Source organism: Amblyomma mixtum, chromosome 9, assembly GCF_055824585.1.
Source record: "Amblyomma mixtum isolate Tamu chromosome 9, ASM5582458v1, whole genome shotgun sequence".
Lineage (NCBI taxonomy): Eukaryota > Metazoa > Arthropoda > Arachnida > Ixodida > Ixodidae > Amblyomma > Amblyomma mixtum.
The window spans coordinates 49,076,501-49,097,678 of NC_143020.1; the positions used below are offsets into that span (position 1 = coordinate 49,076,501).

General features: G+C 52.8%; 1 protein-coding gene across 5 annotated transcripts in view; it reads right to left on the reverse strand.

The window, feature by feature from the left end:
- Nucleotides 1–21,178, reverse strand: part of LOC149328933 (CUGBP Elav-like family member 2) — a 572,935-nt gene that overhangs the window by 425,222 nt on the left and 126,535 nt on the right. For all 5 annotated transcript variants that reach the window (XM_089559969.1, XM_089559968.1, XM_089559966.1 and 2 more), the window contains one exon: nt 20,516–20,688. In XM_089559969.1, the coding sequence (XP_089416095.1) occupies nt 20,516–20,684 (169 nt within the window). In that variant the 5' untranslated portion in view covers nt 20,685–20,688. The remainder of the gene's footprint in view (nt 1–20,515; nt 20,689–21,178) is intronic.

A 21,178-nucleotide genomic window follows, 5' to 3' on the forward strand; every position in this document is an offset into this window, starting at 1 on the left:
TGAAGGTGCGCGATACCTGCACTCTAAACACGAACACGCCTATATGGGACTAAAGAAGGAGTAAGCTGTCCTCTAGTGAAAGAGGACAGTTTACTCCCTCATTAGTCCTTTTCTGTTTACAGTGGGAGAAAGCTAAATGACACGTGTTATGCTACTCCGCACTAAGAAATCGGCTTTATTACAGAGAGAAGACTAAGTACTATGCCAACTACTTCTCACTCGTGCCTTCTCGCTAGAGTCAGCTCCTCATAAAGTCCGGAAACGTAAAGAACACACGCCCAAGAGGGTGTTTCAACTAAGATTGTTTGCAATTTTTCGAGAGAGACTTTCCAAGTTAGACGGGTGCTTTCTTCGGCATAGCATTGTCAGCTGTGGCGTGCATCCGAAAACGGCTAAGACCTGCAAACTAGCAGGCCAGTTAACGAATACTGAATAGTTATTTTTTTAGCTATTACTGTTAGGTTCCTCAATTAGCGAGAGGTTTGTAAGCCCAGCGTAAGTAAATCACCGCATCAGTTTTTATATTTTCGAAAATGCCACTCTGGTCGCCGCTGCAGTGCGCGGTCGGAGAGTGCGATCGGGCAGTGAGCACGCGACAGGCGCGCTGCTGTGTGACGCGCGCATTCGTAGGCGTGGCTAGCGCTGCCCGCGCTTGCGCATTTCCGGTTTCGCCCGTGGGCGGCCCCGAAGCTCCCGGTCAGAGCCTGGTCAGGACAAACGTACAGCATTCGTCAAAAGTTCAGAGCCCAAAGGGGCCCACGCCGTGCGACTCGCTATATGCACTCCCGGCGTTCCAAACTCTGGTGCTGCCCACTCCGAAAGTCCAAGGACACCCCACAGATGCTGCTAGAGCCCTACTACGAGGCTTAGAAGCAAGCGCCCTGGCCTCTAAAGTTTTGACAAAGACTTCACTTATTCTGCTCAAGGTGCCCATAGCGTTCAGGTCACTGATCACTTCAGCTGACACCCCAAAGTCTGCCCCACGAGGCGTCAACGCAAAATCGACCGCGAACACACTGGGCAAAGCGGAAAAACGATCATTTGCGGGCACCCCCCCGCAAGTACTTTTTTTCCCTGGAGAACAAAAGACAGCCGAGGGCTAAATTCACTGTATATATATTTTTTTAATCGAGCCGGCACCGAGAACCAAACACTCTCGCGCCTCTCTTTTCTTCGTATCGCCCTGGCGCAGAGCGGCATTCGTTCAATAACTTCGACCCATCCAGAAAGTTCCGTATAACCAAAGCCGACGAGCGCGCAAGCAACGCGCTAGTCAAAACCCCGGAAGACAGCAACGCGTCGCCGAAGTCGGCGCCCCGGCACAACTCCTCCCTCAAGGAACAGGGACATCACCACACACCCGGTAGCGCGCGCGGCGTCGACATACCCCGAGGGGACACACGAGGCGCTGGTTTGCGAACGACTTCGGCGCGAAACCAGAGAGATAAAAAAAGAAATTTTTTTTCCTTTCCCTTTTTACAAAATTGCGCGCCCGCTTACAAGTTAGCGGCCACGGAGGGAGGGAGTCAAAGATTAGGGAATCCAGCGTCCCCGCGAGAAACGGGGGCGGAGGAATCGAGGACAAGGATATAGGGAAGCGCAGCGGGACAAACGGGCAATCACCGAAGCGAACGCTATACAGCGCCATCTCCTCAGGGAAAAAAAAAAAAAAGAGTTCGATGCAGGCGAGGCTAAGCACCGGGCTGCCCTTGAGCGAGTCCCCGGTCGCGGGGAGGACTGAATCGTGCGCCCATGTATGTCGGAACGCACCGCAGTGCTCTACGAAAGGAGTATGCTACAGCGCTCCTCCCTAGATCAGTGGCCACCCTGTATGAGTGATATGTCTTCCCGCACCAACCATCTACGACACTGCAGACTATAGAGAAATGGGTACGCCCTCCCTAACATCCCTAGGTCGGCTTTGAGGACTTCCTCGACGGCTTCTTACTCGCTTCGATTTTCGACGGGTTAAAAAATTTCATGGGGCACTTTGGCTCTAGATAGTGCTGCGAGGCAAGAGCCTTTCTTGGCGCACTGCTTGGCATTGACTGCGAGACTGTTTGTGCTGTACTAGTGCTTTATTTGACTGCACACTGACTACACACTACAACTACGCATTTTGACTGCCAACTTCGACTGCTTCTTTAGCACGACTCTCTCTATCTGCTTCAATGAGTTCAATTGTATCCATGGCTCTTGTTCGCTGTAATGAGGTAAGTAATGTGGTAACCCACGGACGCCTTAAGCCCCCTGCCGGAGCGGACGACAGCTATTTTGTATTAATTGTCGTCTGCTCCAAAAGGGGGCGTCAGGCATCCGTGGGTGACCTCATTACTTCGAATCCGCGCACTCTGACGTCCCAACCATTTCGACCAACCGAAAAGCGCGACACCTCTGCTGGAAACCTGTCGACAACGATGAGGCATCAAAGGCTTCCGCCCTAATACAGCTTGACAAAAAAATTCAGGGGGCACTTTGACAGTCTAAAGTGCGTAGAGGCGAAAGCGTTTTCAGCACCACATTGCCTATGCGACACTGGTGAAGTCACCGGCTTTCGCCTTAATACAGTTTGACAAAATACCGCTACACGTCGATGCACAACACGGGAGCTAAACGCAGTGGGAGAAAGGGGAACAGGAACTACCGTTCCCGACGCGCAATAAACACAGGGCGGAGGAAGCGCGCGCGCAGGGAAGAACAGAGTCCACATTTGGAGCAGGGACCGAGGCAAGAGCTAAGGGAGGGACACAGGAGGAAATGGCGATAAGAAAGAAGCCAGGGTTTACTGCAAGCGGGCGGCGAGGCGCCGCCCCGACTTTGTGTCCCTGGCTTCTGCGCGAGGCGTCTGTCTCGCTCAAAACTTTACGCCGGACGACGACAAGAAGGGGAGCGCCATTCTTGACAAGAAATAAACGGAGCAAAGACGAACACGAACGACGACGAGCACCCAGCGCACAAACACAAAACGAGGTTAAAAACGAACGGAACACATTACGCCCAAGGGACAGAAAACGCCAGTCAAATGGGGAAAACTTGGGAAATCTGGAAAGCCGCACACAGACTGCAGGAAGGCGGACCCCCGACAGCACGACAAAGCAAGAGGAGGTACCAGCCTGTTTTTTTTTTTTTTTACACGCTGGTACCCAGGCTAGCCCGAACAGCAATAAAAATCAACCGTCGACACGCCAAGGCATCAGGGATGAAGACCCAAACGAAACACGCCGAGATAAGCAAAAACAAAACATAAAAAAGCGGCCAGCTAAGATCCGAACGAAGCACGCCGGTCCAAGGAAGACGGGTAGCGAGCAAAGCGTTCCGGGAAGCAACACCGCCGCGAACAAAGCCACCTCCCCCACCCATGGTTCTTCCCTAGCTGGAGGAGCAGTCGGGGGAGCGATAAGAAACAAAGGCGTCGAAGCGGCGCGCCTCCTTTCACTCCGCTTCCCCTGTAGGGAAATAAGGAACACAGTAAAGGGGAAAATAAGCGCCCAAACGAGCGAGCGAGAGCAGGAGAGGAGACGGAGAGGGAAGGCACCTCCTCAGGGAGGGCGCCTCTGAACGCGGAGAGGAAAGCCCGGCAAGCACGCGATGCTCTATCCTCGCGCCTTTCCTTTTTTCTTCTCCCTTTCCCCAAGGTCCCCAGAGGGAATACACTAAGATCACTCTGCGTAAGGGACGTCAGCGGGAATCACCGGGAGTATCAAAAAGGAGGACGGCGCCCGACGTAAACATATATACGCGGGCATTAAGCAAACGCACCCGTGAGGGAGTATATACGCGACCTCGCGCCGTCCCTCTTCCCCGCTCTGCCCGTGCAAGTAGGGAAATAAGGAACAACCGTTGAAGATAAAAAGGCCGAGGGGGGAGGGGGGTGCAGACAACAACCGCCTAGCAATATCACGACGCTGGGAAAGGAACGGCAAGGAGAAAGGGGGAGCGCCAAACCGAGCAAATAAATACGGGCGGCCAACGACACCCCAGGCACCATCGCCACCAACGCGAACCGCGCCAGAGAGGAAAGAGTGTAGGAACTACATAGTCGGGAAGCCTACAGGGAGTAGGGCGGTGCTTAAGCGCCGCTGGACGCCTAGCGGAGAAGCGAGTCTGCAACAAAAGGAAGAAGAAGAGACGAGGGTAGAAAAAATGGGGAAGTAAAGGGTGCGCTGGGAAGGCAGGCCGCGCTGCTTCCCTTTCTGGGCCTCTGTGGCCGGAGGCGGCGTCGGCCGGTTCTTCGTCCCTTATCGGCGGCAACCAGCTCCCGAGGAAATCGGTCCGAAACAGCAGCGTCTAGCGGGTGCACCCCATAGCGCGCTGACGCTCACCCCGCACCCTGCGAGCGAGCGCACGAGGCCTCTTTCGCCGATCCACAGGGGCCCCGGAGGAGGGAAGAAAAGGCGCTCTCTTCCCTTGTTTCCGTCTTTTTCCCGTTGCTATTTATAAGGCACTGCCGGCGGCGGTGCAGGCGGCCGAAGAAGGACCCCACGGGGCAAGGCAAGGCGCGCACATCACCGTACAGCAGGCGCGTCTTGATTCAGCCTTATCTTTCTCCAGGGGGAAAAAACAGGAGTTCGGGAAGCCGTCCGGGAACATCGTGTAAGCACCGAAGCTTCGGCCCCTCGCTACGAAGCTTCGGCCCCTTGCGAAGTCAGCAAAAGGCGTAACGGCCGGCAGCGAAGCTTCAAGCCCGCAAGCCAACGCAACAGGGGCCTCGATCGGCAACCGGTTGTCGATATCCTTACAGCCGGCACTTCCATGCCGACTAAACGAAGCGAACATATATATCGCTTGTTTTCGGAGCACGATCAGCGGTATACAAACTCTCAAAACGCAATATGAACAACAGCGCGAGCACAGATACCGGCAGCCGCAAGCCGCTGCATAAAGAAAAGTTAGGGGGGAAGCTTAAGCTGCATCTTAAGGGTATGACGCAATGACACTTTAATCACCCTACACCCTCATAGTCACAATTGAACTCGAGTTATAACCATTTTCATTTCACGGCTCGAATGACGTAAAAATCCTCTCGACCAATCCCGAATTAGCGTGACAACGCGCACAGATTTCCCTCCGCTCTTCCGCTCTAACGATGTCGCGTTAACAAAAATTAAAGCGAAAAACTCGAAGCTGGCCCATGTCTACACGTTCCAAGCAGTGGATATTTTTGTCGGAATGGGAAGGAGTGGGAGGAGGAGTCGCACATGCTAATAACGAGGCACGACAGCAGCCCTCTGCGGTTAAACTGGCTGTTTCCATAGCATAACTAACACTCCCCCCTTCTCTCCGGCACTCTCCTACTGAAATTACCTGACCTTAACTCGGCGTATCAGAGCACGCAGGAAGATGTTCACACAAGAGGGATATTCCGAGGGGCTGCTCGCTGCCGTTTCATACGCATTTAACTCTAAAGGCCCGATAAACGCTTTCCTTCTTTCCAACAGCCCAGTAGCCATTTTCTTTTCTTCCCTAGGCTGCACTTCGGTAGGACTATCAGCCCGCCACCCTAACTCCCCCTTGCGGAGGGGACCGCATCAACTAAAGTTTTCCAGACTCTTACAACCTTCTCAAAAAGCGCGCGCAGCGTCACGCTTCCAACAAGCAACAAAGACGAAGAGGTGCAGGTGCGCTATCGTGCACGCAGCGCACCCGGGACGCCGCACGTACGCGGCCTCATTTAGGGAGCGAAACTCCCAAAGCCTAAAGCCGCGTCGGGAAGAGCCGATAGGAAGAGCGCCCCACACCGTGCAAGAGGGCAGTATACAAAGCCGAACGCGCTAAAAACCAAAGTGCAGACACCAGCACAAACCGAACCTCCGGGATCTTCTCCGCTTTTATCCCGACAAGACACTTGGCAATACGTGCCTCGTCAATTCCCCAGCGTGAGAAGGGAAGCCGACGTGCGTTTTTCCCCCCAGTTTCGCGGGAAGACCCAACGCTCGGAGCAAGGCACGATGCAGTGTACGGAGGCGGGTAGAAACAAAAGAGGCGGGCTAGTATAGGAAGACCGGAATAGGGAAAAAAGGGAAGCGCTTCGTACCGCCGCTTTAACTCGACGCTGTACACAGCTAGACAGGCCTCAGGAACTGAGCGCACCCGGCAACGTCCGCCGGAGTTCACTCTCCGTCCCCATGGGGATAAAGGGAGCGGCGTTCCCGAAACTTCCGCTTCTCTCAGCGTCGCGAGACGGCGCTGACAGTTCGCCCCGCGCGCAGTAATTCCACGCTTTTTTTTACCCGGAGGGGGAGGGGTTACGCGCGTTCCAGAGGACAGAAAAGTGTGGTGGAAAAAACAAAATGGGGAAAAAGCGTCCCTAAATCAGCGCAACCCACGCGCAGCGCATTCGGCGGTTGAAAATAGAAGCTTTGTGAGAAAGTTGGTCGCCCGTAAATGGCCCGAGCAAGTGGCGCGGGAAGTCCCCGAAGACAACACACACTCACGCAGGAAAAGCGGCGTGTAAACGCGATACTCCTTACACGCCGCCTGGAAGTCCTTGAGGGATTTACTCTGTACGATCGGTCGAACACCGATAAGTGCCAGCGCTGGGTCCCGTGTTTCTTTTGTCCTCGTTTGTCAGAACTGCGAAACTTTCCAGTGCGGAAGGTGCTTTCTTTAAAATGTGCCATGACCAGAAAAAGCCTGTTTACAGTTCCATAGCTCGTATACGCGAAAAATCATGCCGCTTCTCACCGCCCATGTTATTCTGTGCTATATCGTGCGCTCGACAACTATGACGAGGCGAACACAAGCGATGCAATTCAGAGAGTCGACTATGTGCAAGTACACTGAGCGGCCTTGGAGGCGACAAAAATCACACATCAGAATTCAAGATTCTCGCAGTTGACAACACTGCGGCAGCAACTGCTATACACACCCAATTTATTCAAACGCTTCACCGCAAAGATCTACACGTTGCTGCTGTTCTCACACCGAAGGGGCGTACTCTGTACATCTCTACATTGAGGGTTCCCTGGGCGTCGCCACATTGCTATCTGTGCCATTGTATGCACTTGGCGCTATAGTCGGATACAACTCAAGAACGAAGCCGCAAATGCCCCTCAAAGGAGCTCCTCTAGCCAATGGCGTCGACCGGTTGTCCCCCTCTCCCCAGTGACTGATCCCCTTGGACCTGCTATAGTCGGATACAACACAAGAACGCAGGCGGCTTTCCCCGCCAAAGGACCCCCCCCCCTTTCCAGCCAATGGCGTCGGCCGATTCTCATGACTCTGTTAGTGTGACAAAGCAGAGAGAGGTAGATAAAAGTGGATAATCCCTTCCTTCTATGGTCCGGTTTAGACCCTCTCTCCATTGTAGCGCTAGCAGGGTCACGAGAATCGGCCGACGCCATTGACTGGAAGCGGGTCCTATGACGGGGAAAAGCCGCTGCGTTCTTGAGTGGTATCCGACTATAGTGTGAAATCACAGGGGTTTGCAGATGAATGCGGAATAACTACGGCTTAATCAGATCAACCACGCCATCCTGAAAAACGGTCCACGCCACCAGTTGGAGATCCTATTTTGGGGCGCATCTGCCAATTCGCTCTTGAGGGAGTATTCACTGACGTCACAACAGGCGCCATTTTGTTGTCCGTGGAGCACTCCGAAAGGCGGCGGGCGTGTCTAATGGGATTACCGCCTCCTGCTCCGCTCTGCACTGCTGAAGCTACGCCCTGGAGGACAAAATGGCGCCAGTGACGTCACGTGGACACCCGGTTTGCAACAGCCCAGAGAGGAGGCTTTCGACATCCTCCTCTCCCAATGAAAAGGTCTAGACGGGCACGCAACTTCGACGGCTGCCATTCTCGGAGAAACTCCATTAGTGTTCCGCGCACTCGTGCCGCGACTGTGACCCACTTAGGGAATCACCCGCACGAGGAAGGTCAGGAGGACACTCCGGCCAGAGCTGTGCATAAGAAATAAGGACATCAAAAAGGGCCTCTCTAGACTTCCCCGGAAAACATACGCTTCTAACAAAAAGCAAGCTCTACGAGAGGGGGCGGGACACATGCAACAAGACATACGCGACGACTGAAAGGGGCCGTCCGTGCCCCTCTTGGCCGGCCGCGTAAGGAAACGGGGGGCGGAGGGGAAAAAAGAAAAGGAAGTGACGCGTGCGCGTCGTAAAACGTCGCCGCGTGCCTAAATTATAAATAAGCGACGCGTCAGCGGACCTCCCGGTCGTCGACGTCGTCCACGATATATATACGATCGACGGGAGGACAGAAGGAAACGAGGTTAGATCGTTGCGCGCAGCGAAGCGGAACGATGGGGGAAGCACCGTGGTATAATAGCTGGCGAGGTCGGCTGTCGTGGGAAGTGGGGAGGGGGAGGTCCGAAACCCACGCGACAGCCACGACGGTCGATAGGTATGCATGTGCAGTCGAGGTCAAGTCTTCAGGACACAGAGTTCGTAGGCACAGTCACAGCAGCTTATAACGACACTCCTGAAGTCTTAAACGAACAGAGGAGCGAAATTTTATTTTTTTTTCCTTTCCTGTGATTTTTGCCTGTTCATTTATACTGCAGACCCTCGTGGGGTTACTGAGAGAGTGGGGTTAAAAGAAATCGAAACTTTCGAGGTGCCATGACTTTCAAACTACATGGCAAAAAGCAAGCCTCGTGGCCTGGGGACTTTTCAAGATTATTGTACGTGTACAAGAAGGCAGGGCACACAGGTTACGACAGTTTTTCAACGCAGCCCATAAGGGGATGAGAAAAGCGATTGTGTGGGAACAAGGGTGCTCCAGTACGCCCTACAAACCACGCCCATTGCCCTACTCGCCTGACTATTCTCAAAGTTCCCAGAGTTTCAATCTTCTCCCGCCCGGGGCGACGAGATGACGGCAAGAGCTGCATGGCACATTCGCGAGAGCGCTCAGTACAACCCCGGTTCGTGCGTCCCTCGTGCATAGGGTCCGTCCGGGCAATACTGACTGTGTATACCAGGGCACTTTGACCACACCAGTCGCGAAGCTCCGCTCTCCGAAACCCGGCTATTTATTCCCTGTGGCCACTCCTCAGAAGTCAAAGGCCGGCCGGTAGCGCCCCCTATGGGCTCGGCAGCTAGCTAGCGGTGGCGCCCCACGATGTTCATTCCTCCATTATGGTCGTGTTCTGAGCAGCGCGTCGAGAGGTTCGGTTGAACACCGCGGGTGGCGCGGCAGTCTGCTAATTTCCGAATGCTGGCCCAATCAGAGCACCAGATTGAGACATGCGGTGTGGAGAGTTTCGAAAGTGCTACATGTCATTATGGTCTGACACATAATACGTCGCGGCCAACTGCGACCCCGTTTATGGCGGAGAAACTGCTCACATCTAGCTATACTTCCAAATACAATCCCTCTATATTGCTCTTTTTAAACATCGGGCAATGATAATTAAGTTCAGGGCGTGCGTTACTTAGCAAAGTGTTCGCGCTGCACCGATACGAGCGTCCAGGTCCAAGAGTCCATAGTCCGATACGTGACAAAGGGAGAGCTTGTCAGGGAAGAGGACACGTCCTCTTCTAGTTCTGAAGCAATGTATGACTGGTAAGAAAGAAGTTCGAATTACAATTCCCTTACTATACAGTTCCATTTATTCTTCCATCGTTCCCCCCTTGAGGCATACCGAGCACAGCCATTTCTGTCCTCCACACTAAGCTGACTCTTCAGAAAAGGAATTATGAGCGGAAACCGGCAATGCGAAGGACGATACAACGAAAAGGGGTGTGCACGAGTTTGTGACTAATAGGAGTTACAAGTTAAGGGCTTCCTCGGGTGGAAAAATGGTAAAAATGGCAAAACCACCCGAAAAAGCAATTACTTAAGGGGTCCATAAAGTCGCCTCAGACAGCGGAACAACCACACCGGACCGAGTGACTTTACCGGAGCCCAGCTCCTCACAGAAGAGTGACGTCACACAACGAGAGAGCATCACGCGCCAAACAGAAAAAATAACCGCTCCCGCACTTCTCCCCAGCCGGACGGACACTGAGCCCCGTCACAGACAAGACGAGACTGCGCAACCGCTCCCCATCCGAGATTATCGGCGCGCCACAAGGGCCGTTCACAAAGGCGCCCGAAGGCGGCTGCTGATCCGATCAGGCGAGTAGCACCTGCGACCAGTCCGGCTATGCGGTGGGGCCGAAAACGAGACAGAGGAAATATGGAGCATGAGTGTGGGGGAAGATGGAACGCGAAAGAATGAGCAATAATGATACGCAGGGAGGCTAGCTGCCCAAAACTGTGTGTTCTTTCACCGCGGAAGCACTGACTGAGAGGCTGAAAAGTAAAGGCAGGGAGGAAGGGCAGGGAGGAAGGGCAGGGAGGAAGGGCAGGGAGGAACGGCAGGGAGGAACGGCAGGGAGGAAAAGCAGAGAAGAAAGACAATCCCTCAAAATCATTATCAAAAATTTACCGGTGAGAAAAAAGATTAAAGGCGGATGATTAAAAAAGGGGGATGCCAAGGGTATCACGAGGGGCAGTATCTTTACTTCAGAACGAGTCGCTCCACTCGTACTCGTATTACACAAGGCGGCAAAGCTGTTAGGGTTTTACTACTCTCCTTTTAATTCAAGCTTATTTATTCGTATTCAGGAATTACTAGCGTAGCCTCACTCTAAGTAGGAACAACTCAGTCAAGCTCGGAGAAAAGAGTTCATCCTGCTCTGCAAGGTTCAGTGAACTCTGGCTTACCCCTTAGACACGGACCAACTACGGCCAGCAGATGTAATACCCGCACGTGTTTGATAAAATACGAGCGAGACGGCTTTCGCGCTTCGTCTTACGAATGCCATGTACAGAATAAAGGCACGGTTTTAAATCTTTGCTCTTTTCTCCGTATCTTGCACCAAGTGCCACATATCTCTGTAACACGAGGTCTTATAAACTCATTTGCCGCTTTTGCCGGTCGGTTTCATGGAGAAAGGAGAGGCAGCTAGTCAAGATGCGAGAGAGAGAGAAAGGAAATTTTTAATAAGGAAAAGGTGGAGAGGTCGGAGTCAAGCTGCAATGCGCAAATCTTTATCCTGGCTGCCCCCACCGAAGGTCGTGCTTAATCATATGTATAGTCTTTGTAAAAAGTAACCAGGCTGCATGGTTTGCTTCTCATTCGTATAGTGGAGCCCTCACGGCTTCCTTAAAGATAAAAAGTTATTTGAAGGTGAGAACAGGGGTTTTTCTTACCATACAGAGATTTAGAGCTTGAGGGCTGTCATAATAGTTTTAATATAAGACTGGGAAGAAAAACGGGCAGCCTGGTTACTTTTGACAAAGACTGTACCTGCGAGGTGGAGACAGAACACCGAACCTGATCTCTTCTCCTACCTTTAGCCTTTCCTCAGATGGCCTCCACTGCACACAGTAGCATGTCTACGGTTTTAAAGACGCTGGCCAAAAAAAGCACTTTTTTTTTTCACTAGAAAGGTTAATCGTCCACATAGTTACCATTGTGCCTTCCCTGCCCTAGCTAATGGCGAAATGCCTCGAAATTCTACTTGTTTTCACCTCCCTAATGCAAGTACGCCTCACCTATACAGACCACGCTGCGCAAAGGGCACTGGGGAGCCATGCCTGCGATAGAGCAGGGCACTGCGCTCACGGTGTTGGCGCCACATTTGTAAAGCGGTTGCCTTGGCAAACAGACAAAAGATTCGCAATCGTCGCCGGGTAGTGCTTGGCGCGTTACGAAAGCAACTTCATCGGCCTCCTGACGCTGACGTCAATACCCCCCCCCCCCCCCCAATCTTTTCCCAATAAACGGTATCGGAAAGGTGATCCCGTCGTTATAGTGACGCGCAAAAATAGAACAGTGACGTAAAAAGCACATCGCGTCCATGTGTTCGATCGCAAATGAACGCATGCTCTACCGGCGCCCTGCGCTGTTCTAGGTCCCATCAGGTGTACTACCGCAGAAATGAAACGGTATTAGAAAATTAATGCTCTGGTATCGTCTCAAGTCTGTCGGGGAGAGGGAGGGGGGGGGGGGGGGTACGCACTCCACTGCCGATGCTATTCCGACCGGAGCCTGACTGAGAAAACCGCGCTTTTCCTTCTCATTCGCCTAGCATCAGAATAACAGGCGACAAAAGGGCTGACGAGATTTTCACCGCTCAAAGAGGGAGTTCCGTAACAAAGCGTTGAAGCGTAAAGTTTTCGTAACAAAGCGTAAATATACTCAGTAATACAGAGTTCTTACTGAGAGACACCCTACTCCTCAGACCTATTTCGTGCGATTGCACAGCACAACAAACGTCGATCGGCACAACTACGAAACAGACAACCACTCCTTGCATTCGGACCAGTGATTAGTACAACTGTCGTGCAACGCCCAATTTTACTGAAAACTCGAAGCAAAGCGATGCAAAAAACTCTAGACACAGGGTCTCTTATAACACCTCTACCAGCTCATAAATTCCCCTCCCCCTTTTTTTCTCTCCACTCAGTACACGCTATGGCGGAAGTCAAGGGGATAAGCTTGCGGTTGTATACGCATAAACGGCCGGCCAAGGATGCGCGGTGCACTAAATTCAGTAGCAGACATGCTCGTGCAGCGCAGACGGCCGAAACAGCGACCGGAGCAAAGGGCCAACAACGCACAGCACTCGACGGGAACGTTCTCAGCGGTGGGAGCGGAGAACGTTAAGCTGGGCGAAAACGAAATAACACGCGAGGGGACCCGGCACCGCGCGATCCCTCTAAGAGGTTGAGGTTGCTGCAGCTACTGGTAGGGGTTAGCCTGGCGCATTCTGCCCGAAATTTCTCCAGCGTAGCGGCACTAAAATGCTAAATAAGCTCCACAGATCAGGGGCATACATGACACCTGACTAATCTACGTGGCTGTAAACACAACCACCTCAAAAAGAACATAGTCAGCTCCTGCTGCCACCATCTGGAGCGCAAATCCGAGTCCTGAAGTAACTTTAAAATAAGGCGTGAAGCCTCCTTTCTACACGACTGTTTTCCGCGCGGGTAGACAATGTCCCGATGGGAACTGCCGGGGACTCCTGTATTCCTGAGGGAAGCGAACAACGCACACCTTTCCGCGTTCCACACTGGACAGCACATATACGATAACGTCTTATGCACGCACAGCACTGGGCCGCGCGTCATCCACTTGGGACCCAACCAGCACAGGTAACCGGCCCAATATGCAAATGCATGCGTTTACTCTGGTCCTTTGTAGGGCCGGCATTTGTCAATACATTTCCCATATCGGGCCGATTAATTTGCGCACCCGGGAGATCTACACGCGCTGTTCCCCCACAGGGTCACGCCTGTGGTACCGCCGCCAAGCAGGAGACTTCGAGCGCGCATGCGTTGCGGGGATTTCGTGCCGCCCAAAATGGAACGAAGCACGTTCCAGTTCGCGAAATAGGGACTCACTCACTCATTCGATGCAAAACACTCCCGGGCAGTTCGTCCTTTACTTTGCAAACAAGTTGAAGCTATAGGCATAATCGAGCGGCTGAGAGCAGACGAAAAAATTCAAAGGGGGGGGGGGTATTTCGTTGACCTAAAGTGCGGTGAGGCGAAAGCGTTTAGCGCGGTGTTGCTGCTTGTATCACTGATGTGTGGTTAAGATGTTAATTAAGTACACAACTGTTTCCGAATCTTAAATGCTGGAGACACTGGAGGGTGTTCAGGAGGCATCCGTCTGATTCGACGCCTTTCTGCAAACACTCTCGAGCGTCCTAGACGAGGAGAACTACATATGCGTTGGCAGGAAGTAGCGTAGCCATTAGCACGCTCGGATGCGGAGCGGCAGGATGGTGGTTCGAATCCCATCGTGCACAAAGATTTTTTTTCCTGGTCTGATCAGAAAAAGCATGACACCTCTGCTGACAACCTCCTGTCGACAACGATGGGGCATTAAGGGCTTTCGCCTTAAAACTTCACCCCCCTCTCCCAATTCCCTCCTATTCCGAAGTGGCTGCCAGTTATGCACGTCTCTCGCGCTTTCGCTAGACTAGAAACTAGAAATGCATGCAGCTACATCATGGGCTCGCACCTCGAATGGGAGCTACAGTAGCACAACGCACACAGACTGACCCGGACTTGACCCGAGCCGGCCGCGACCTTCTTCTTTTCCAGACTCAAACTGGAGGCCCCATCAGCTCGCTCGGACAAAGGGATATGTAGAAACGGCTTAATCACCTGCGCACCCGAGCGGTTACACTCGTCGTCTTAGCCGACCGCCCCTTACTGGAAGTTGTCTTAACTCCTTCCCGAAACGAAGGTGCCAAGCTCATACGGTGGTCCCCATCCCTCCGTGATAACGTAGCCGCGCTTCTCGTTAGAGCGAATGAGGCAGCCTACCGGGTTATAAGGATCGCTAATTGCGCAATCCATTAGGAAGTGCTCAGAGACGCGCGGCTGCGCGTAGCGGGCAGACCGCACGAGAACGTCCGCTCAACTTAGCGCGCTTCGTGAACACAGCGCCGCCGTCTCCGCACAGAGAGAGAGAGAGAGACAGAGAGGTATATGCCAACCGCAGCGCAGCACAACCCCCTTTTCCCTTCTCAGTACCCTGCCAGCGGCGCGCCTCTTGAAGGTGCACTGAAGAGGATTCTGAACTTGTCTTTTTGCCGCGGGAACTCGATCTACACGTTCCTAGCATTCTTAGAAAAAGTGACTTATTGCCCTGTGTGGCCGATTTTCCCAATTAAATCGAATTAACGTCCGGCTCCCGCCTTTTTTTTTTTTAATTCTCCCTCGTATGGCGGGCGGAGTCGACCAACGCGTGGAGCGGCTTTCACCCAGTCCCGTGGAGGCTTTGCTTTCGCTTTATTTTGTTTTTTAGGTTTCCATGAATAAACTCTTTCATTCGCGGATAATATGGCCGCAAAATAAGCCCGAAGAAATAAATACACGCGCGGACTATTTGCTTCTACGGACTACTACGTATTACTCCGCCGATGGCTTGAGTGGCAAGCCGCCACGGGACTGGGTGAAAGGCGCTCCACGCGTTGGTCGATTCCGCCCACCGTACGAGGGAGAATTAAAAAAAAATGCGGGAGCCGGACGTTAATTCGATTTAATTAGGGAAATCGGCCACACTGGGCAATAAATCGAAGTTTCTAAGAAAGCTCGGAACGTGTAGATCGAGTTCCCGCGGCAAAAAGACAAGTTCAGATTCCTCTTCAGTGCACCTTTAACTACACTTGACAGGGAGGATGCGGAGTCAATGCGGGCCCCTGCGAGCGAGACACCCGCTCCCTTGGATGGTGTGGTGGCGTAGTGCAGTATACACGCACACCAGCGCAGACTTGCTTGGCGGCCGCAGCGTTCAATGCAGCACCAAAGCGGTCAGATGGGGGTACAGTCTTTGTCAAAAGTTTACAGCCCAAGGGGGTTCACTCCTAAGCTTTATATTGGGACTCCAGGAGCATTCATGGAAGTCCTACCTATTGCAGGAGGCAGTACCAGAAATCTTCTCATGTCCAGGAAATTTGGAGAGCTAGAGATTCATTCAGAACGACAAAATGTGGCTCAAAAGAAAACCCCCTGGGCTCGAAACTTTTGACAAAGGCTGTACATGCGACGTCTACGCAGTCTTCGCCAAAAATCCTCTAGTCACCGGGTTTACCATTGTACCGGAACACGTAGCAAAGCTCATCTCATTACCATGAGCCCGCTTTGGGAAACACTGCCTTTGGGCAGCAAGCGATAGCCTACACTTCCGCTTCCGGTATATAATACGGAGCCGACAACGGCATCGTCTATCCCAGAGACAAAACTAACCAGTTGTCGCTGTCAAATGGCCAAGTTCTTATCTGACACGAATGGTTTTTTGGTGGGCGAGATCGCAAAACGCCGCGACAGCGAAGGCCTAAACCCGGCTCGTTCACGAAACTGCCTTCTCAGGTCAACACCCACGGCAACAAGGAGGACTGGTGTAACTAGTAAGGAAACGAAGTGCGAATAAGCTAGCGAAGAAAAAATTCCGCACAGCAGCACTAGACGGCGCTCGCAGACGAGAAAGTGATACTGAAACGATACAAGCCACCGAACGATGCGCGCTAGCAATCTACCAAGAAAAAAAAAAGAAAACACGCCCGTAAGAGAGCCTGCGAGACATATACAAAGAAATAAAAAAGGCGGCGAGGGAGATGCAGGGCAGAGGACGTCGACGGCATGATGAACACATATGGGGCAATAAAAAGGGAGCCGCGCGAGGAAAGAAGACCGAAAGAAATGCGACGGAGAAACACTCCAAACTAGACACATACACCATTGTTTCAGAGGAGGCGAAGGACGACGGCAAAAACGAGAGCGCGCGCGTTACAGAACGCCGGCTCCAAACATGACGCGCAGTGGGCCTCGTATAAAGGGAGAGATGTATAGCCGTCGTCCGCCGCTGTAAACGCGCCGGCGGCAGCCAAGCGAGAACAGAGTCGGGCGCTCGCGCGAGCCTCGAAAGCACCAGCGGCAGAAACAATGAAACGAAACGACGGAAGGCGAAGGCGCCGCGAAAACAATGACCCGAACACATACACACAAAAAAAGAAAGCAAAAGGGCGACGCGCGCTGAGCCGAGGAATTAGCGTCGCTGATTAATCGGTCGCGCGCATTCCCCTTCCCACTATCCTCCTCCTCCTCCTCACACCATCATCCACTTCTTCGCGCCACTGTATAACCCCCTCGCGAGAGAAAGAAGATCGCGGCAAGAGGGCCGAGCAAGCGCTAGCCGCGTCGCGCAATTTTTCGCTCCAAAACTGTTATAACGCCGCGGCTGACGCCCCGAGGAAAAAGGATAAAGAATACGAGAAAGCAACCGCCGGCGGCAGCCACGCCGAGGGAAAATATATAACGGGCGGCGAGCGGGCCGGCGCAGACGCCATTGTCTTCGCAACCCCTCCTCGAGCAACGAGGAGAGCGCTGTAAGGAAGATGAACGGCTGCCGACGGCTGCCGACGCGACCGAGTCCGCATCCCTTCCTACACCCGCTCAGCCCATCCATCCTACTCCCTCTATTCCCGCTAGCACTTCCTCTCCGAACTCCCTCCGCTCCTGCTCATCCTACAGTCGGATACAAGTCAGGACAAAAGCTGCTTTTCCCTGTCAAAGGTCCCCCTTCCAGCCAATGGCGTCGGCCGATTCTCGCGAACCTGCTGGCGTGAAAAATGCAGGCAGTGGCAGATGAAAGGGTACGGTCCTTTCCTTCCACCATAGGGGGTAGCCCCTTTCCCGCTCTGTCACGCCACTCCCTGCATTGTCACGCTAGAAGGGCATTAAGAATGAGCCGACGCCACTGGCTGGAAGAAGGTCATTTGACGGGGAGAAGCGCCCTTTTTCTTGACTTGTATCCGGCTACAGCCATTTCGCTCCCACTTCTGCTCCCACTCCCAGTCCTATACCAACTCCCAGTCCTATATCCACTCCCAGTCCTATATCCACTCCCAGTCCTATATCCACTCCCAGTCCTATACCCACTCCCAGTCCTATACCCACTCCCAGTCCTATACCCACTCCCAGTCCTATACCCACTCCCAGTCCTATACCCACTCCCAGTCCTATACCCACTCCCAGTCCTATACCCACTCCCAGTCCTATCTCCCTCCCACTCCTGTTCACACTACCACTCCTATTCACACTACCACTCCTATTCACACTCCCACTGTGCATGCCACCGCGGTCCAGCGACGTTTTACGACCGGTGGAGACGAAAACAAGCCAGGCTTACCAAATCAGACACCTCAAAACAACACTAACAAGTAAAGAGCTGACAAAACGTAAGAAGAAACAGGAAACGGAAGAAGAAGCCAGGCGGGCGGAGGAAGGCGCTGCCTCTGCTAATGACCCGCTTTGTCAGCGTCCACCAAACGCCCGCGCGCGTGCTACGGTAATGCGGAGCGCTTTGTTTCGCTAACGCCCGAGCGCGCCCCGGAGGCTAATAGTTATTCATTCTCCCTTGGACGGAATAATGGCGGCAAGAAAAACGGCCGACCCCCGCACACTACGTAACACCTGTGGACCGCGCACCCGTCCCGTCGCCAATTTTTCCGAGAAAAAAGAAGAGATAAAAAGAGCCATCGTGCTCGAAAGCGCGGAAGTAAGACGGCGTAATATATTGAAAACAAAATTTATTATTTAATACTTTCGGCGCTTGCACGACAGTTTTCATTAGGACAAATGGTTGGAACGATAAAGATTAGTGGAAAGTCAGCACTTGCGGCGCCTTCTTTTTCTTCGTCATTTTTCACGCTGTGTATTTGCGTCCCGAATGATAACAGATTGGCCCGAGTCACTCCCTGTAGCAGGCTGGCGCTTGGAAATTTTACTACTTTTTTATCCTTTTTATGAATAAAGCAAACGTAGAACATCCATCCGGGACACGCGACTTCTTCAGCACAGTTTCGGCACTAAATAGAGCATCTTAACACAGCACAAAACGCTAGCGCTACCGCTTAACGCCAGCCAGCAATGCGCATGCGCAGATCGCGCCAGTGGGTCACGTGCAGGCACGTGGCGCCATCTGTGGGTGCACACTGGCGCCTCGCGGCCACACTAAACGGCAGGAAATATACGCTATGCTAAAGCTACTGCAGAAACGAAGCCGGTCATGATTATGAACCTGTAACCCACTACAATGCGGACGTGCACTGCGCGGTTCCGTTGGCGTCCCCTTGGCTGATGCGTAGGAGTGCCACATGAAGCGGCTGTTTTCGCTGGTCTCCTATTCAATTCTCCTAAAGGTATGGCAGTAACTTACAATGAATTATGTCTAAGTTGCATCTAACTTCAGGTGATTAAAAGCCTAGGTGACAGTAAAGTTACACTAACAACGGTAATATAAACGTATAGTCTGAAAGAGGCCCCGGCAGTGCGCACAATAAAGCTGAAGAGCATCACCTAATAGGGTTCAGTATTAGGAACGCCGCGATGAAGACAAACGCCGCCCGCTGAGCCGCATGCGCTATATTTACTGCACTCCACCATTCTCACAAAAATTACAGTTTCAGATTTCCGTCACATTGTCCACAGTGCCACCACTGCAAAGGCGACCTCCAAAACTCGAGACATCCGCCGCGCCCCCTACAAAACTGCGTCCGACAAGATACACAAACGCCTCCTCCTCCTCCTCCCCCAAAAGCCGCACCAAGCCACGCGTTGGTTGTCCTTCGTTAGCGCTTAGAACACCTGCATCCTCCTCCGCAGAAAAAAAAAGGGGGAAAAAAATAAAGTGCAGTATCACAGAAGTAACCGTACAAGCCGCACCGCTGAAAACACCAGCTAGGGGCCCCCGCTAACAAGCCCCGACGAGCGCGCACAACCCTTTCGTCGACTAACCAAACACCGCCGCCTTGCTACGAAGACGCACGCGGTCGCGAAGACAAACGAGTGTGCGGAAATGAAATCAACGCGGATGAGGGGGGCCTGCACCAAGAGAATCCGCGGACCAAGAGCGCCGCAAACGAACGCGCTCTGGAGGAGAACAAAAAAAGGGGAAAAAAAAGAACAAAGGAAGACGGTGTGGGAAGGAAGGATTGAGATGGGGCTGAGGACTTAACGGAAGGGGATTGAAAAAAAGAAAGAAGGGGGCAGTAGTAAGAAAGAGATGGCGATGAGGGCGATGACGGGGGGGGGGGGGGGGGGGGGGGGACGTCTCTTGCTAGGGCAATTTGTCACCCACGAAACGATGACAGTGTCCGCGTAGCGGCGGCACGAGGGAGGAGGGGAAGAAGCGACGACGACGACGACGAAGCCACTTTTGCGCCGCCGAGGGAACCCGCAGAACGACGCGAGGACGGAAAAGGGGCCGCCGCCATCATCGCCGCGCAGTGAGACCAGAAAGAGAGAACGGGGAAAAAAACAAAGAAAATAAAATAAATAAATAATAAAAGAAGTTCTCCGAGAAGTTTCCTTTTTCTTTCTGCTTTAAACGGCTGTTTTCTTTACTATTTGAGCAGCGGCTTTTCCGGTTGGTCGCCTTGGCACATTTCAATTTTTCAAGCCCACGGGACGTTTCCTGCCCACCAGAGACAGGGGGCCCGTCCGTCTTTCGCACTTTTCTTTGGAAATCCTCGGACATCCGAAACTGCCGGTAGAGCAGTGCCCTTAATTCACTGGGAGAAGGAAGGCAGGGAAGGAGGGAAGGAAGGCATCGGGATATACGCTTCGTACAGGCCCGTTTACGCCACGAGTACATCAAACGCTGAACGCAATGACCCCGCTCAAGTCGCGAAGTGTGGACATCCCGCGCAGTTGCGCTCCATCGCGACCACGGTGCAAGACCGCGACGTATACAAACGTGAACGTGTTTCTGTGATACCAAGCACCGCCCGTACACGTTCGCTCCCAGAAGACGAAGCAACACTCTTTGAAGGGGCGCTTCGGACACATTATACGGCGCCAAACTATGCGCAAACCATGCCTGACAGAGCTTTCGCTCGTATCGCTAAGTTTAACAAGCGCTAAACCTTCTGCTAGTGTTTCTTCCGCGGCACAGCCGAACGCAAGCTGAAACGGCGCCGATTCTTGTCCGCCGTCAGACGGAGGCTGGAAAAGAAGAAACAAATAGAAAAAAGCAGACACAGACCTCGGCTCGTTCCGGTGGCTTTGTCCCGGAGCACGTTGATCTGGTAGACGGGTCCGAAGTCTTCGAACATCTTCTTCAGGTCACTCTCGTCCCACGACCGGGGGATCTGACCCACGAACATCTTGATGGCGTCCGGGTCAGGCTGGTCCTTGCCCACCGGAGAATTCATCGTTCTGCACGAAACGAGGGATACAAGCGAAGGCGTTTTCACAAGCTGAAAGTCGATCTGCCCTCAACCACACACTAGATACGAATATAACGAAACGAGTCAGTCCAAGCCGGTCCGCAATGTAACTACGTAGTGTGCAACCTAGCGAAACGAAAATAGGCGCTTTGTTCAAAAACATGCAGGCCATATAGGGTTAGCAGCTAGCTCATGCCGCATCGGCGAAGCTCAAGAGCTGTGTTAAGGTTGGAAAAAGATGTCGATAATCGGCAGATTTATTTAAAGATTCGACCAATCGCATCAGGGATTACTGCAGGAGGGACATACATAAGTTTGACCGGCACACACACCACACTGAAGATAGGCCAGGTTTGGCTACATGTTAGTATCATTACCGGGATGTACGGACTGAGCACCACAACCATGAAGCATAAAAACGAAACAATCACTTCGCCTATATCCATATTCATGAATTCAATGGAAGAAACGCCGCCCAA